The 15,306-nt window shown below is 29.8% G+C and overlaps 1 protein-coding gene across 1 annotated transcript; it reads right to left on the minus strand.

The window, feature by feature from the left end:
* Positions 1-1,929: 1,929 nt before the first annotated feature.
* On the minus strand, positions 1,930-5,112 carry LOC129890357 (uncharacterized protein At4g15970-like). The gene is made up of 3 exons (XM_055965915.1): positions 4,855-5,112; positions 3,426-3,791; positions 1,930-2,532 (listed from the first exon to the last, which is right to left on the minus strand). Exons 1-3 carry the CDS (start codon positions 5,110-5,112, stop codon positions 2,047-2,049), a joined length of 1,110 nt encoding a protein of 369 aa, XP_055821890.1. The 3' UTR covers positions 1,930-2,046.
* Positions 5,113-15,306: the final 10,194 nt, after the last annotated feature.

Here is a 15,306-nt window from a genome sequence, read left to right on the forward strand (position 1 = left end):
ATCACACCCTCAGCCAAGTCATCCATTGAAGAACCGCCTGTGCTAAAATTGAAAGAGTTGCTTTGTTATCTCAGGTATGTATTTTTGGGTGAAGGTAATACTCCATAGGTTATTATGGTTGCAGATTTGAGTGTGGAGCAGTAAAGCACTTGTGGAGGTACTGCAGAGATTCAAGAAAGCAATTAGATGGATCATTGTGACATTATAGGCATACCTCTTGGTATTTGCACTCACAAAATTCAGCTGGAAGAAGATAGTATCCCAAGCATAAAGCATCAGCGAAGGTTGAACCCACCAATGCAAGAGGTGTGAAAAAGGAAATCATTAAATGGATGGACGCAGGTGTAGTATACCCAATCTCAGACAATAGTTGGGTCAGTCCGGTGTAGTGTGTCCCTTAGAAGGGAGAAATGACAGTGGCGACGAATGCTAAAAATGAATTGGGTCCTGTTTGACCAATCACAGGTTGGTGTGTGTGCAGGGATTACAAAGTTAAACAAGTGGACCTTAAAAAATCATTTTTCGATGCCATTCATGGATCAACTGCTAGACAGGTTGGTAGGTAGAGATTGATATTGCTTCTTGGACGGGTATTCTAGCTACATTCAAATTTCTATTGCCCTAGAGGATCAAGAGAAAATAAATTTTACATGTCCTTATGGCACATTTGCGTTCAAGCGCACACCTTTCAGATTGTGTAATGCTTCGACCACATTCTAGAGGTGTATAAAGTCCATTTTTTTGGACATGATTGAGGATACACTGGAGGTATTTATTGTTAAATCTTACCAAGGCTCTATAGAGATGCGAGGAGGCCAACTTGGTTCTTAACTGGTAAAAGTTCCACTTTATAGGGCATAGTATTGGGTCACAAAATTTCTTAAAAGGGTTTGGAGGTAGACAAGACTAAAATCGAGGTTATTGAAAAGCTGCCACCTCTTATTTCTGTGGAAGGTATCCGAAGTTTCTTGGGGCATGCAAGCTTTTACGGATGATTTATCAAGGACTTCTCTAAGATTGCACATCCTTTGTGCAAATTATTGGATAAGGAGATTAAGTTCAATTTTGATGACGCATGTATGAAGGCATTCGAATGTGTCTGAAGGAGAAGCTAATTTCAGCCCAAGTTATTATTGCTCCAAATTGATCAATTAATTACAAGTTACAACTATTAAAATGCACAATAAAGTCCTCATATCAAAGACATTTAAATGGGAAAAAAGTTCACCATATATATATATATACTACAATAATATAAATATAGCATATCCTCCTTTCGAATTTTCATCAAATTCCAAATCCTCTAATCAACTCCAAATACAATTAAAATCAACTTAATTATATATTCAGTAAGAAAAAGACTTTTGTTTATGCATATGCACTTATTTTCTTGTGCATTTCCATCAAGATTTCTCCGAGTGTCTCACAGTTACTTGGAGGAGGAGGCCTTTGGCTAGGTTCAGGAGGTCAAGTCGATAATGTTCTTTTTTCAGATACCTCCAAAATGTGTAGCGTCAGTGTTAAATGTTCTTGGATGTGTGTCGAAGATATTATAACATCTTTCTTAAGAATTCGACTTCGATTAATTGGTCCTCAATGTTGCAAAGCTGTATTAGACATTCATGATAGTTGTTGGCCAAAGGTTTCCCTTTTAATTCACTTTTCCCCTTTAACACTAAAGAGTTTTTGCTCCATTCAAAGGTTCATTACCACCAACAATATCTCTTCGACCTCTAATTCCAAATAGTTGCGTGAAAAATGAAGATCGTACAAAAAATTAAAAACTAAATTGTTTAATTGTCTTTTTGAATACTTTTCAATAAATGGGTGACGATGAAACTTGCACCCATACGTTTTTTCCTTCTTGTATTATGAGGTTGAATTGTATGATCATTAAGTTGTTGAAGGATGCATATATTTATTCATTTAATTATATGTTTTTGATAGATCTGCATGATACAAATTTTGTACTATAATTTCTATAAAAAAAAAAAAACATATAGTGATGTAGGACAAAAAAATTGAAACAGACAAAAAGTTGTTCATTTATCCACATATTCTTGGAACAGTCCAAGTATAATTATTTGACTTCCTTTCATTACTTGGCAATGCCATATAATTTTTCCAATCATCAATGGCCATTCTTAAATCATGTATTTTGTTATCAAGACCTATACAACAATTTGCATGCATTGTGCACACATAATTAAGATCTTTGCTAGGTTCACAAAATCCTCCAAAATAAGCAGTGTCTAAAAATCTCATTTTCAATCCAATTTTCTTGATATAAGGACCATATTTGATTATGTTGAGCACTTCTTGTTCATTCTTTCCTGGATAAGTTTTTCTTGATTTGTTCCAAAACTTGTAGAATTGTATCGTCTGATTATTTGACTTCACGAATTTAAATCCTCCATTTGGATCGTTATCCGGGTCAGATGAGTTATATAGATAATGATCACAAGCAATTTGGAAATCGACATGTGAATAAAAATGTGCAAATGGTTGTCGAAACCACAATATATCTGCATCCTAAAAAGAAAAAAAAAAACGGAAAGCAAGTAAATTTATCAAATCATTAAGAGATACAAATTGCACTTGTTTAAGTTGGTTTCATTTTTGTTTGGCCAAACTTTTGGAAAACTAACGAGTGTTTATTCCTTTATTTCAATTATAGTACTTTTTTTAACCGTATAAAAAAGAATTTCATACTTTCTTCCATAAGCTAATTAAAAAGTATTTTTTTCCCTAAAAATACTTTTTGAATCTTGAGAAAGAACAAATTATAAGCTTGTTGGTGAAATTTTCAAAATCTGCATATTTGAAAAATATTTTTCTTTAAAAGTGTTTTACGAAAAAGTATTTTTGAAAAGTAGCTGTTTATGTTTGGCTAATGAATTTAATTTTAAAAATACTTTTTTTAATATTAGAACAATAATTTGTGCTTGATCAAAATTCAAAGAATGCTTCTAGAGAAAAAGTATTTTTTTCGGCTTCCAAAAAACAAAAATATTTTTTTAGGCTTCCAAAAAACAACTTATCCTACTACTCAAAGGCCCTTACTCTTTTCTTAAGAATGATCAAACATTTCAACTCTCTAAAATAAGTAGTTCCTTTCTCTCAATTTATGTAACTCTATTTGCGTTTCGAGATTCAAACTATGAAATATTTTGACCAACATTTTATAACGTAATTTTTCATCATATTGATATGAAAATAATTATTTTTTAAAATATCTAAAATTTAATTTTGAAAATACTAAGTCGATCTAATTTAAATTAGCTCAAAAAAATATTACTCAAATCAACTTTTAAAAAGCAAAAAGTATCACATAAATCGAGACAAATGATAGGAAAAACTTTTTAAAGAAAATGAATTTTATTGCCTTCCCAAAAGTTTGGTCAAACAGACTATAAGAAACGTACCGTGAAGATGAAGCTATATCCCATTTGAAGAACAATTCTTAGAAAATCAGTTCTCCTCCACATCATCTTCAAATTATCACCACTCATATATTGTTTTTCTCCAGAAAAATCAACATTTTTAGTGATTAATGCATAGCAATGTGTGTGAATCTCCAAGCATCGTGAATAAGCAATTTGGTCAAAAGCTATAACTAATAAATTCTTCAACAAAGATTTTGTATTATTTCCAATTCTAAAACTCTCCAAGAAAATATCAAAAATTGAATTTGGAGCTGTCCATGCTGCATTTAGAGTTGTTATTATTACTGTTTTGTCTCCCATGGATGCCTCTTTTAACACTTTTTTTAATTCATTTTGCTGCTGCTTCTGAAAAAAATGACAATAAAATTAGGTAATCATGATTGGAAATAATTATAAGTTAATTGACATAAATAATCGTTCACTCAAAAAAAAAAAAGTTGACAGATATATAATATATTATGTATATTGGTAAGCGAATTTGAGCATCCACATCTCGAAAATTTCACAAATTAATGAAATATTCATATATAAAAAAAAGGGCAGCCCGGTGCACTAAAGCTCCCACTATGCGCAGGGTCCAGGGAAGGACCCGACCACACAAGGGTCTATTGTACGCAGTCTTACCTTGCATTTCTGCCAGAGGCTGTTTCCAGGCTTGAACCCGTGACCTCCTGATCACATGACAGCAACTTTACCAGTTACTCTAAGGCTCCCCTTCATGAAATATTCATAAAGAGATCAAAATATGTCAAACTCTTCTTAATAATCATATACTTCAAGAGGATCCACAAATCTTTTTATGGAGATCAAGTTCAATACGCCACTAATGGTCCTTGAATCATGGAGAAAATTCAGTGAGAAGAATCAAGTTCGAGAAATACGCCTCTAACGTCCCTTGAATCATGGAGAAAATTTAGAGAGAAGAATCAAGGGAACAAACAGATTTGTACCCACACATTTTATCAATAAAATTACGTTTCTTTAAAAATATATATTTGAGCATGTACATATTTTTTAACTGAGTGGTCAAATGTGTAACTTTCCCTTATTAAAATGCTAGGTAATTTTCTGCTTATGCCATTGGTGATGAATTCACTATGGATATACAACGTCAAATTCAGAGTTTTTTTTTGTATTACATAGACGATTAAAAAAAACATAGAAAAAAAAGAGTATGAAGCTATCTAGCCTTATACAAAGGTGACTTGCTATGTAAAATATTACATACTATTAGGTCAACTCCAACAATATTATCGATGTATACAATTAAATTTCCAGACGGTGTACATCATTTTTTTTTCAATACAATCTTTCAAATTACCAAATATTTCGCGATAAGAATTTAAAAATTAAATTAACTTATTAAATAAAAAATTTGAATTTACTTTTGATTAATTATATAACTCACCTTTGAAGTTAGATAATTTTCTGGTCTAGAGCTTTTCCCCCCACTAATATTGGTGTCATTGGTTGATAATGAAGGAGGAATTGAATTCCCTTTCTTTAAATCTTGAAACAAATAGGAGTTGTTTGAATTTGGAAAAAAATCTAAAATGTATGTGTTTGAGTGATAATTAAGAACAAGGCAACAAATAGCAACAATGAAGAATAAGATGGAAATCTTGACAATTTTATTGTTGCTTCCTCCCTCTAAATTATCCACCATTTTGTCACTTTAATTCTTGAGCATACCAAGAGCCATATATATATATATATATATATATATATATAGAAAGAGTTTAACATACATTGTCTGTCAGTATAAATGATTTTTAATTTTCACATATTAAATCAGTATAAATAATTTTAAATTTCCACATATTAAAAAGAAATACGTATAAATATTCTTTGAATAAATTAATAATATAAAAAATTATTTATACTGACGATGAGTTGTTGTTGCTTTAGTTTGACCAAACTTCTCTCAAAGTCTTTCATTGCCTACCCTAAATTTCACCTCTAAAAGTCTCACTCACCGCTCTGCCTTTAGCTTTAGTACACTAGGCAAAGCTATATGAATTTTTAAATTAAAAATAGGCAGCAAATATATAATATATATGTATAATTAATGTTATAATTTATATGTATTATAGTAAAAGAAGATTGCACCAATTGTGTGACGTAGTGATTCATGATGTATGATAAACATTATATGAAATTAAGATTTATATATCGATAACATAAATAATTTTAAGCAACAGGATCTAAATAATATATAGTATTTTTCGTATAGTTTTTGAATATCTAAATTATTATTTTAAAATATTCAATTAATGTAATCTAATTTAGCTTTGAAAATTAGTCAAGTTGACTTTCGAAAAGCGCAACATAACGACTAAGAAGATACAGAGGGAGTACATATTATGCCTTTTCCAAACTTGACTTTGACTAAACACTACTTGAATAAGAATAATATTGAATTTGATTCCATAAAAATACTTGTAAGCAACTAGATCTTGATTTCATTATTAACATTTTGGAAACCCATTCAAAATATTTCTAAAAGAGTTCTTATTTTTTGGTAATTAATTAGTCTTAATACTTATCTATGCTTTTTGGTAATTTGTGGACTCTTATGGACATTTAGTAATGCGAAACTCTTTTTCATTCATCACTAATCCTATAAATATCGAACAATTTCTTCATATATTAACATCAGACAAAAATATTAAGTTTGAGTCTCATCGTCTTCGATTATCAAAAGAAGGAAAAATGGATCTAAGAGGGGTTTTTCCTTTGATTGTATTGATGATTTTTGTTAGTGGAGGAAATTATGTTGTAGAAGGTCAAGCCAACATCATTATTTATAAATGTGATCTAGATTCATGCACAAAAGAATGCAAACAAACATGGGGGGACAAATTTATAGGGGCTTTTTGTAAGTCCACAAAGTATGGAAACCAATGTGTTTGTGAACATGTTGACTTAATGGTTCATAAAGGATCAAGAAAGAATTTGCTTATGTAATAGATAGACAAAGAATTTTTGTGTTGGAATTATTATAGAATTTTTATCTTCTCTTATGCTTATTGTGTTGTTTTCTAATGTTTAATTTCAGCTTTTTAAATTTGAAATCAGGGCGTGTTCGGTATCTGATTTTCTCATGTTTGGTTGTTAAATTTTCTTGAAAAATATTTTCTAGAAAAAAAAATGACCTTCCTAATGAAATTAGAAAAAAAAACATGTTTTACATATGACATTTCACAGCCATCTTTCCCATCCTCCGATACACTTTATCTTCACCCCACCCCTCGTAGCCCCCATCCCCACCACCCCACCTACCTCCATATTTTTTGTCAAGATTATATACAAATACTTTTAGAATAATATCTTTTGCTTACATATCGAGCACATTTTTAATGGAAAACACCTTCCTGGAAATTTTTGAACGATATAAAAATTAATCAATGTTTCGCAACATGATTTCTTATGACCATTTATAAATTTAATAGAAGAAAATGACATTCACATCTCTTATGTTTTGTTTGAAAATGAAGATCTTTTATTAAAAAAAATATAAAATTAAAAAAAAATTAAAAAGAGTTAAAAAAAAAACAAATCAAACTTTAACATGTTAATTCAACTAGAGCCTTTTCCCTTCCGGTGTGATATACTAAGGTGAACTTTTCTTTAACCGATAAACTACAGCCTTTTTCATTGAAAACATTTTCCTTCCTATCGAACACATTATTAATTTTATGCTTGATAAATGTTATAATTCAAGTTTTGATGCATCAACAAATCATGTCTTGTTCAGTACTCGCATTAGCTGCATGTCCATTTCCTGAGCATTCTGTTAATTGATTGTGTCAAGGGACCTGGTCCCCTGACTCGTGTGGTGAACGCATATATTCTATCAATAAAGTCATATGATTTAATTTTTCAATCATTAAGGTTAGGGGTGTATCAACCAAACCGTCAAGTCAAATCGAATCGACGAACCAAGTCAAACCAATTTGTGGTTTGGTTTGGTTGGTTTGCCCAATCTTTGTTGATTTGGTTTGGTATTAATAGAAAAAAACTTAAACCGAATTCAAATCAAATCGACATAATACATATATGATTTTATTGTTTTATACAAAAAAAACATTAATTTTAATATGCTTTGTAAGTATTTTTTAAAAATTAGTTTATAACTTTCAATGTTTACATATATTATTTCATATTTGGGTTTGTAATATGACTAAAAAAATTGATATGTATTGTGTCTTTTTGTGAGTTTTTGATATATTTTTCTAAGACAATGTCTTGAAAATGACACTGTACATCTTATTTTTTTCGATTTTACTTATTCAAGTGTCTTTTGAAATGTCATTAAGTAATATAATCACACGATCAAGGGAACAACCTTCAATTGAGAACTTCAAGTGGACATTAAATTATACGATCAAGGAAACATCATTTTCAATTTGATCTATTTTTCAATTAAGGTGCAATTATTAAAAAAACCAAAAAAAATCAAAAAATCGAGAGAACCGACTTAAATTGAAACTGAAAAAATCGACATTAGATTAATTTGATTTGGTTTATAAGTTCAATAAACCGATATAATTAATTTAATTATTTTTTAATGAAAAATCAAACCAAATCGACCTATCTACACTCCTAATTAATTAAGGGTCATTCTTAATTAAATCATGTACAATATTTTGTCATTAAAAATATGGTCTACTCATGAAGTAGCATGATTGACTTTCTCCATCTGCCTAATTTTAATTGATTTTAAATATAATAATAACAAAATTGGTCCCTAGCTTCTATATAAGTAAACTCATTTAAAATACTTAAATTTATTGGACCACTTTTAAAGTCTATCAATTGTAGTCCTCTTCACTCTGATAAAGAAAACAACTCAAAACATATTATGTAAATACACACTTACGCTTATATTTAAATTTACTTGAAATAAATAATTCAAAATACAAGTTTATAGTGTTATACTTGGAGGATTTTTATAAAAACTTATATTTCAAAAATGAAGCTAAAAATTCAAACCAAAACGTAATCTTATGAAAATATAAAGTATTGTAACAACATCAGACTAAATTCAAAACTATTTTCCTCTAATTTTCATTATTTAGTAATATTAACCTTTATTGTGAAAGGATTTTTTTTCCATGGTTATATATTTTTTGGCAAATTTATATATGGAGGTAAATATATATTTGTATATATAGAGATTTCTGAAAGTAGTTGTAACATACCAATTTAAAAAATTGTATTTGTGTAATTTCCATGTTTGAAGAAAATATTAGTACCCATAAACTTATTATTAAAATAATGAATCTAGTTATTATTTTTTTGAATTATTAAAATTATTTTTTTCAACTTGTATTACATGACCAACCAAAATTATGTGAAACATTGTCAAAACTTTCCAAACTTGACGATGGTTGAATAAAAAAAATATTTAACTTTGACTCCATAAAATATAATTTAAAGCGACTAAATCACGACTTAAAATTAACATGCTACTGTTCCATAAAAAGTTCATTCAATATATATTCTTTAAAAAGGTCCTATGATTGTTTACTTGTCGCGATCCAAAATGGGTCATTAGTAGCATCCACACTTAACCTCTCAAACCTCAACTTACATTAACGATTCAACTTATAAATCACGATAATAATGCGGAAGCTCAAACCTTATTAAAGTAAGACATAACAAAAGCCACTAGTAACATTTTCCAAAATCTGAAAGTCATCACATAAGGACATCTAAATTCTAAAACTAAGTTTAAAAATGTCAAACACCAGAATAAATAAATAACAAAATGTGTCCGAAAACTAAGAACAACATGTCATGACCGAGAGAATCCATCACGAGCTAGAAGGATAGCTCGCTCTGAAATCTTATAAACTGGAGACTGACTAGAGTTGAGGTCGAGTCGAAGTCGGTGGAACACTTGCTGCACTCCACGAAATAAAACAAAGAAAAATACAAGTAGGGGTCAGTACAGGACAACATGTACTGAGTAGATATCATCGTCCGACTCAAAATAGAAATCAATATGCATAAAGTAGTAGCGGGAAATCAACCATAGAAATTAACATGTGGCAACCATCAAGATCAAGATCAAGTGACAACACAATGAACAATTTCATAACCAGTCAACAATATCAAGATCACATATGAGGACTCAGGCCTCCACATCACGCTCTTTTGGAAAATGGGTTATTGGATATTGGGTAGAATTAAGTCATTTTAATTTATTTTCTTTTAATATTATCATGCCGGAATGTGACACCCGATCCAAATATACCGTACCGAAATGTGATACCCGATCCAAATATACCGTGTCGGAATGTGACACCCGATCCAAATATAATTAATTTATTATTCTTTATTATTACATTCCACTTCATTAACAATATTTCCTCAAACCTTCTTTATTCAAGGCACCATTTTTGATAGGGCAAGTTCAAGATTATAGATTTCACGGTCTTGAGATTTCAGATAAATCACAACAACATACCAACCATCCAAACCACAACAATGAAATGCATAGTAAACTTCACGCATTACTCAATGACTATCAATCACTATTAAGAGTTTATCTATGATATAGAATAAAGCATAACTTATCTCAACCGAAGAACCGAAGTAAAGTAAGTTAATCAACCAATGTCCTTCCTTTCTTCAATGCCTCAGACCGTTTCCAATCTATTAAATATATAATATTTATAAGTAAACTAGTCCGTAGACACCAATATTATTTATATGTTTAACCTAGACCCCACAACAAACTCAACTCTATAATCAATTCCCTAAAACTCAAGTCTAGGGTTAAGTCTTAATTCCTCCAATATCATAACTCTAATGGTATTTAGGTAATACAATAAACCTAATATTTAATTATCCATCTCAATACATCAAAACTTAAATTATCATGCAATAATTATGTGAAAATAAAAGACGAAGCCACGTTTTACAATTGACCGTGGTGTTACTGTATAAGAAACCAACATTATGCTTTAATTAAGAAACCAACATTATGACTCCTGCAAAGTCATTATATGTATATAATAATATATAACCTCTAACAATTACTTCCCTAAGTTTCATTGTTATCATTATTCAGTAAAACAAAGATTTGGGCGAGGTTGTGATGTACCTGAAGCACTCACGTTGCGCCGGTAAGTTTTCTCTCTGTTCTTTCGTTTCTTTTCTACTTAATTATATATCAAAATTAATAAACTCTATCCTCTTTCTTTAATAATTGGTATAGAGTGTTAAATAAATTATCAACTTATCCCACTAATTAAATTAGTTATTTAAATTTACCCCTCAACTAAATAACTATGGTTATCGAATGGTCCAAATACCCATTAAAAATTTATGGAATAAGTCTTTTATAAGATAAAAAGCTCTAATTCTCAAAACGACCTAATGGATCGTTACATTACTAAATAAGAAATTTTAAACAATAATAATTAATTATTAAATACCAAACAAATTCTCTATATAAATAGAGGGCATTATGAATTTTCTCAAACATCACAAAAATTATATTTCTTCGTATACAAGAATAAAAAAGAAGAAGAAAATGGATTTAAAGATGATTTTTTCTTTCATTGTATTGATACTTTTTGTGATTGGAGGAAATTACGTTGTAGAAGGTCAAGAAAAAATCATTGTTTACACGTGTGATATAGGTTCGCAATTGCTATGTTTATCCACTGATGAACCATAAAGTATCAAGAAAGAGTTTGCTTATATGATGATAAGGGTGTTATAGGTCGATTTTGTTTGGTCTAGAACATCCTAGGTTTGATTTATTGATTTTGATTAATTAGTTTTTTTAATTCTTATGAAGATAGGGTGTTTGTCCATCGATTTAATTCAGTCTAGAATATTATAGGTTTTGGTTAATTAGTTTTTTTAAATTATTAATTGTTCAATTTTATATTTAATAGATATTCTTCTTTAATTTTTATTTGTAAATTTGGGTGTAGCAACATTATTGCAATCTCTCAAAACGAAAAATAAGGTCAGTTCACAATACTAAGACAACTATAAAAAAACAAAAGAGAATGCGTTTGTGTTTAAAATTGAATGTCATTATAATAATAATTTAATATAAACTTATCCACTTATTGAATTAATCATCAACTAAAATCTTAAAATTTTAATTAGAATATAACTCAATAAATAAATTTACAAAATAATTTTAAAATAGTTAACCCAATAACTTAATATTGATAATCAATAGCATTTTTTTCAATTCGATTTATCAATTAAACTGGGTAAAAATCTGCCTCTTGTGAATTCAGTGGCGGAGTAAGAACTTTTACTAGGGGGGTTCAAAATCTAAAAAATTAGACACATGAACTAGTCGGAAGAGGGTTCAACATCTACTATATACATAAAAAATTATTTTAACTATATATAAATCGTATAATTTTTTGCCGAAGGGGGTTCAGATGAACCCCTGACTGTAAGATTGCTCCGCCCCTGCTTGTGATGACCATTTTTAGTTCTGTTATGTTCATGATTTTTTTTACCACCACCATTATCTATCACTATCATTCACCACAACTATAAATCACCATCATCAACTACAACCATCAACCACCACATGCAACTACTATCTACTACCTACAACAACACAGTTTGCCAATACCATTTTCAATCGACACCTACGACCATCACCGCGAGTCATTACCATCATCAACCATGATATAATTTTTAAAAATATTTTATTGATATAATATTAGATAAATTTAATATTTTATTAAATTTTATATTTATTTATTTTTTAAAAAAATAAATATATACATTCAAATATATATATAAAAAATAAACTTGAGAATAAACCTTAATGGAAGGAACAAAGAAGGAAAATAGGTAAGATGTTATTAGGTGGGTCGAATTAAAAGAGGAATTTGGGTTATTTTCATTGATTTGGGAAATTCCATCTAAATGAAGCGTATTTTTAAATACATTGATAATAATAAAGGTGTATTGATCTTATAGTATAATGAAAGACAAATTTAGCTAATAAACGGAGTAAATGAGTATTTTTGATCTTTTTTCTTAAAAAATTCAAGTATAAACTCTTTGGTGGGTAAAATATACAAATATTCACTTTTAATTTTTGTATTTAAAAAATAATCACTATCCTAAAGTGAATATTTTAAAAAAATGCATGACCGATAAGTGGTCAGAGCATTATTTCTACAATATTTTCGGGCAAGAAATATTTCTATTTGAGCATGCCAAAATTATAAGCTAAAGAAGGTTAAAAAGATACTCCCAACACTTGCTTGTCCATAAAATGATTTGAGAAAAAAGGTATATATGTCCTTATTAAACTTTTTGATTTACAACGAATCTACCTTTATTAAAAAAATAATATTATATCATCGTCGTCTAACAAATGATAACTCTTAAACAAAATATGTAATAAGACTAATTAAACCAACACTTGCATGCGGGTGTCATGCCATCCCCTCGAGCCCTAATAGATCTGCCCTTGCTTCCAAGCTTTTCTCTGGAATCCTATTTCTATTCCATACTACTTATATATGAATTTTACTCACAAGAAATCCATTTCTTTGTCTAATTAATTTTCCAAACTAAATTTTAGTCTCTTATCTAGATATGATGTGAATTTTTCTACATAAGCATTTGAAATTAATCGTTTTGTTGATCTAATTCAATTTATTTTGATTTTATCGATTGAACGTAATCAATGAGATTCTCGATAATCATGTTAAATTTATGTTAGGCGCATTGCAAATTAATCGGATAGTCACGAGTATAAAGGTACTAATTATATTTAGTTTGTTTAACATGATATCTCAAAAGCGGATCAACGAAGTAGGTAACCATATATCAAAAGATATTAAAAGACCTTGACCTTATTTCATAAAATATGATTCATCCAATATGATACATAAAAGAAATAATTTTATTTTCTAACTATTTCATTAGTAAGCTCTTTCTTAAGTTGATCCTTTATACATGACTGGATTGTGTTCACAAATACAAAAATTTCCAAATACTGTTTCCTTACAATAAGCTTTTATTAATTTGGATCCATAAACATCTATGCATTTTTTTGAGCAAGAAGCTTGATCACATTGATTGATGATTGTTTGACCATTTCCTTCAATAAAAAATATCATTAATAGAACCAAAGAAAACACCATCTTTAGATCCATTTTTTCTTATACCAAGATATATAATATTTTTGCAATGTTGGAAAAAGTTCTTGTGCTCTCTCTATATATAGATATGTTTGATGTATCCATTGTACACATTGAGATTAATAATTAATTTCTTATTGCCATTTTTTAAAATGTATATAATAATCTTAGGAATATTTTGAATAGTTTTACCGTATGTTTATAATGAAATCTCCATCTAGTTATTTAAAATTATTTTTTATGGAGTAAGGTTAAATATTTTTGTTATTCAAACAACGTATAGTTGTCACGATCCCGACCCGTCATGACTGGCACCCACAATACTTATTCCAGTGGGAGAACCATTTCTACATCCCAGTTTATCAACTTAAGAAATAAATATTAAAAACCTTGCAGAAGCAAGAACATAACCAGAAAATAATACTGAATTTCCATAAACTCAGCCAATAATTTTAATAACTACAAAATGCGGAAGTCAACACATCCTAGGAACTGAAAGTCGTCCGTACCAAAACTCTAACCAATGTCAATGTAAGAAAAGGAAAACACTCCCCAAACAAAAGTCAAATTACTAAAACAGTGTCTAAACCTCTGAGTCCCGAAAGAAGGATTGAGATTAATGGAAAAGTCCACATCGACATGACAGAATAGCTCACCCTTGGACTTTGAACAAACTTCTAATCTTCCAACCGAGGTCTCTCCGCAACAGGATGAATATGTCTTGTACTCAACAAAAAGGCAAAGCAAGAGTAGTATCAGTACACAAAGACAACGGTATACTGGTAGGATCACGCGGTTAGCCAGTAAGCGGACCATAGACAAGTAAATTCAACTCAATAGGCATATACATATACAGAATAAATCAACCAATTTCAAGTTCAACTATTATTCAGCAATTTCACAACTCAATAACTTCCACATGCTATAACTTCACACTAGGGTCCTCTCAAGGGACCTATAAACAATCAATTTTGTGTCGGAACATGACACCCGATCCAATTATGTGTCAGAACGTGACACTCGATCCAAATATATGTCGAAACATGACACCCTATCCAAATTATGTGTTGGAACATAAAATCCGATCCAAAGGTACCACAATCACAAATACATTCAGCATTTACGATATTTATATCACCAAAAACAAGTTCATCATACAAACAGACCAACAAGTGATAATTTCACACATAATCTAGAATATTTCCCTATTCATATACATACATGCATATCATGAAGCAATTTAAAAAGTATATAAAACACATACGAGAAACTAGACCATTAGCTATTTCAAATTCAAGCTTCAACAACCTTACAATGCAAGAGCCTTCCCTTTTCGGGTTCGTTCTTCTCGTTCTTGGTCTAGAAAATAGTAAATACATATAAAGGATCAACACAATAGACCAACAATCATAAAATATAACATAATTTCACACCCTAGGCCAACCAATGATCCAAACCTTACCCTAGGGCTAATTTCCACCATAGATTTTCAGTTCAAACTCTTCCCCAATAATTACCACCCATACTTTCTAGTTTCTAGAAATAAAAGTATGAATCTAGGGAGTAAAAACCTTACCTTAAGTGTGGAAATCCGTAGAAAATTGGTAGAATTTGTCCTAGGTCACCTCTTGAAGTTTTAGAAACTGATTTTATAGAAAAAGACAGTTTTTGGACTTTTTCATGACTTGAGTCAGGACCCATCCCGCTCT

This window comes from Solanum dulcamara, chromosome 5, assembly GCF_947179165.1.
Source record: "Solanum dulcamara chromosome 5, daSolDulc1.2, whole genome shotgun sequence".
NCBI lineage: Eukaryota > Viridiplantae > Streptophyta > Magnoliopsida > Solanales > Solanaceae > Solanum > Solanum dulcamara.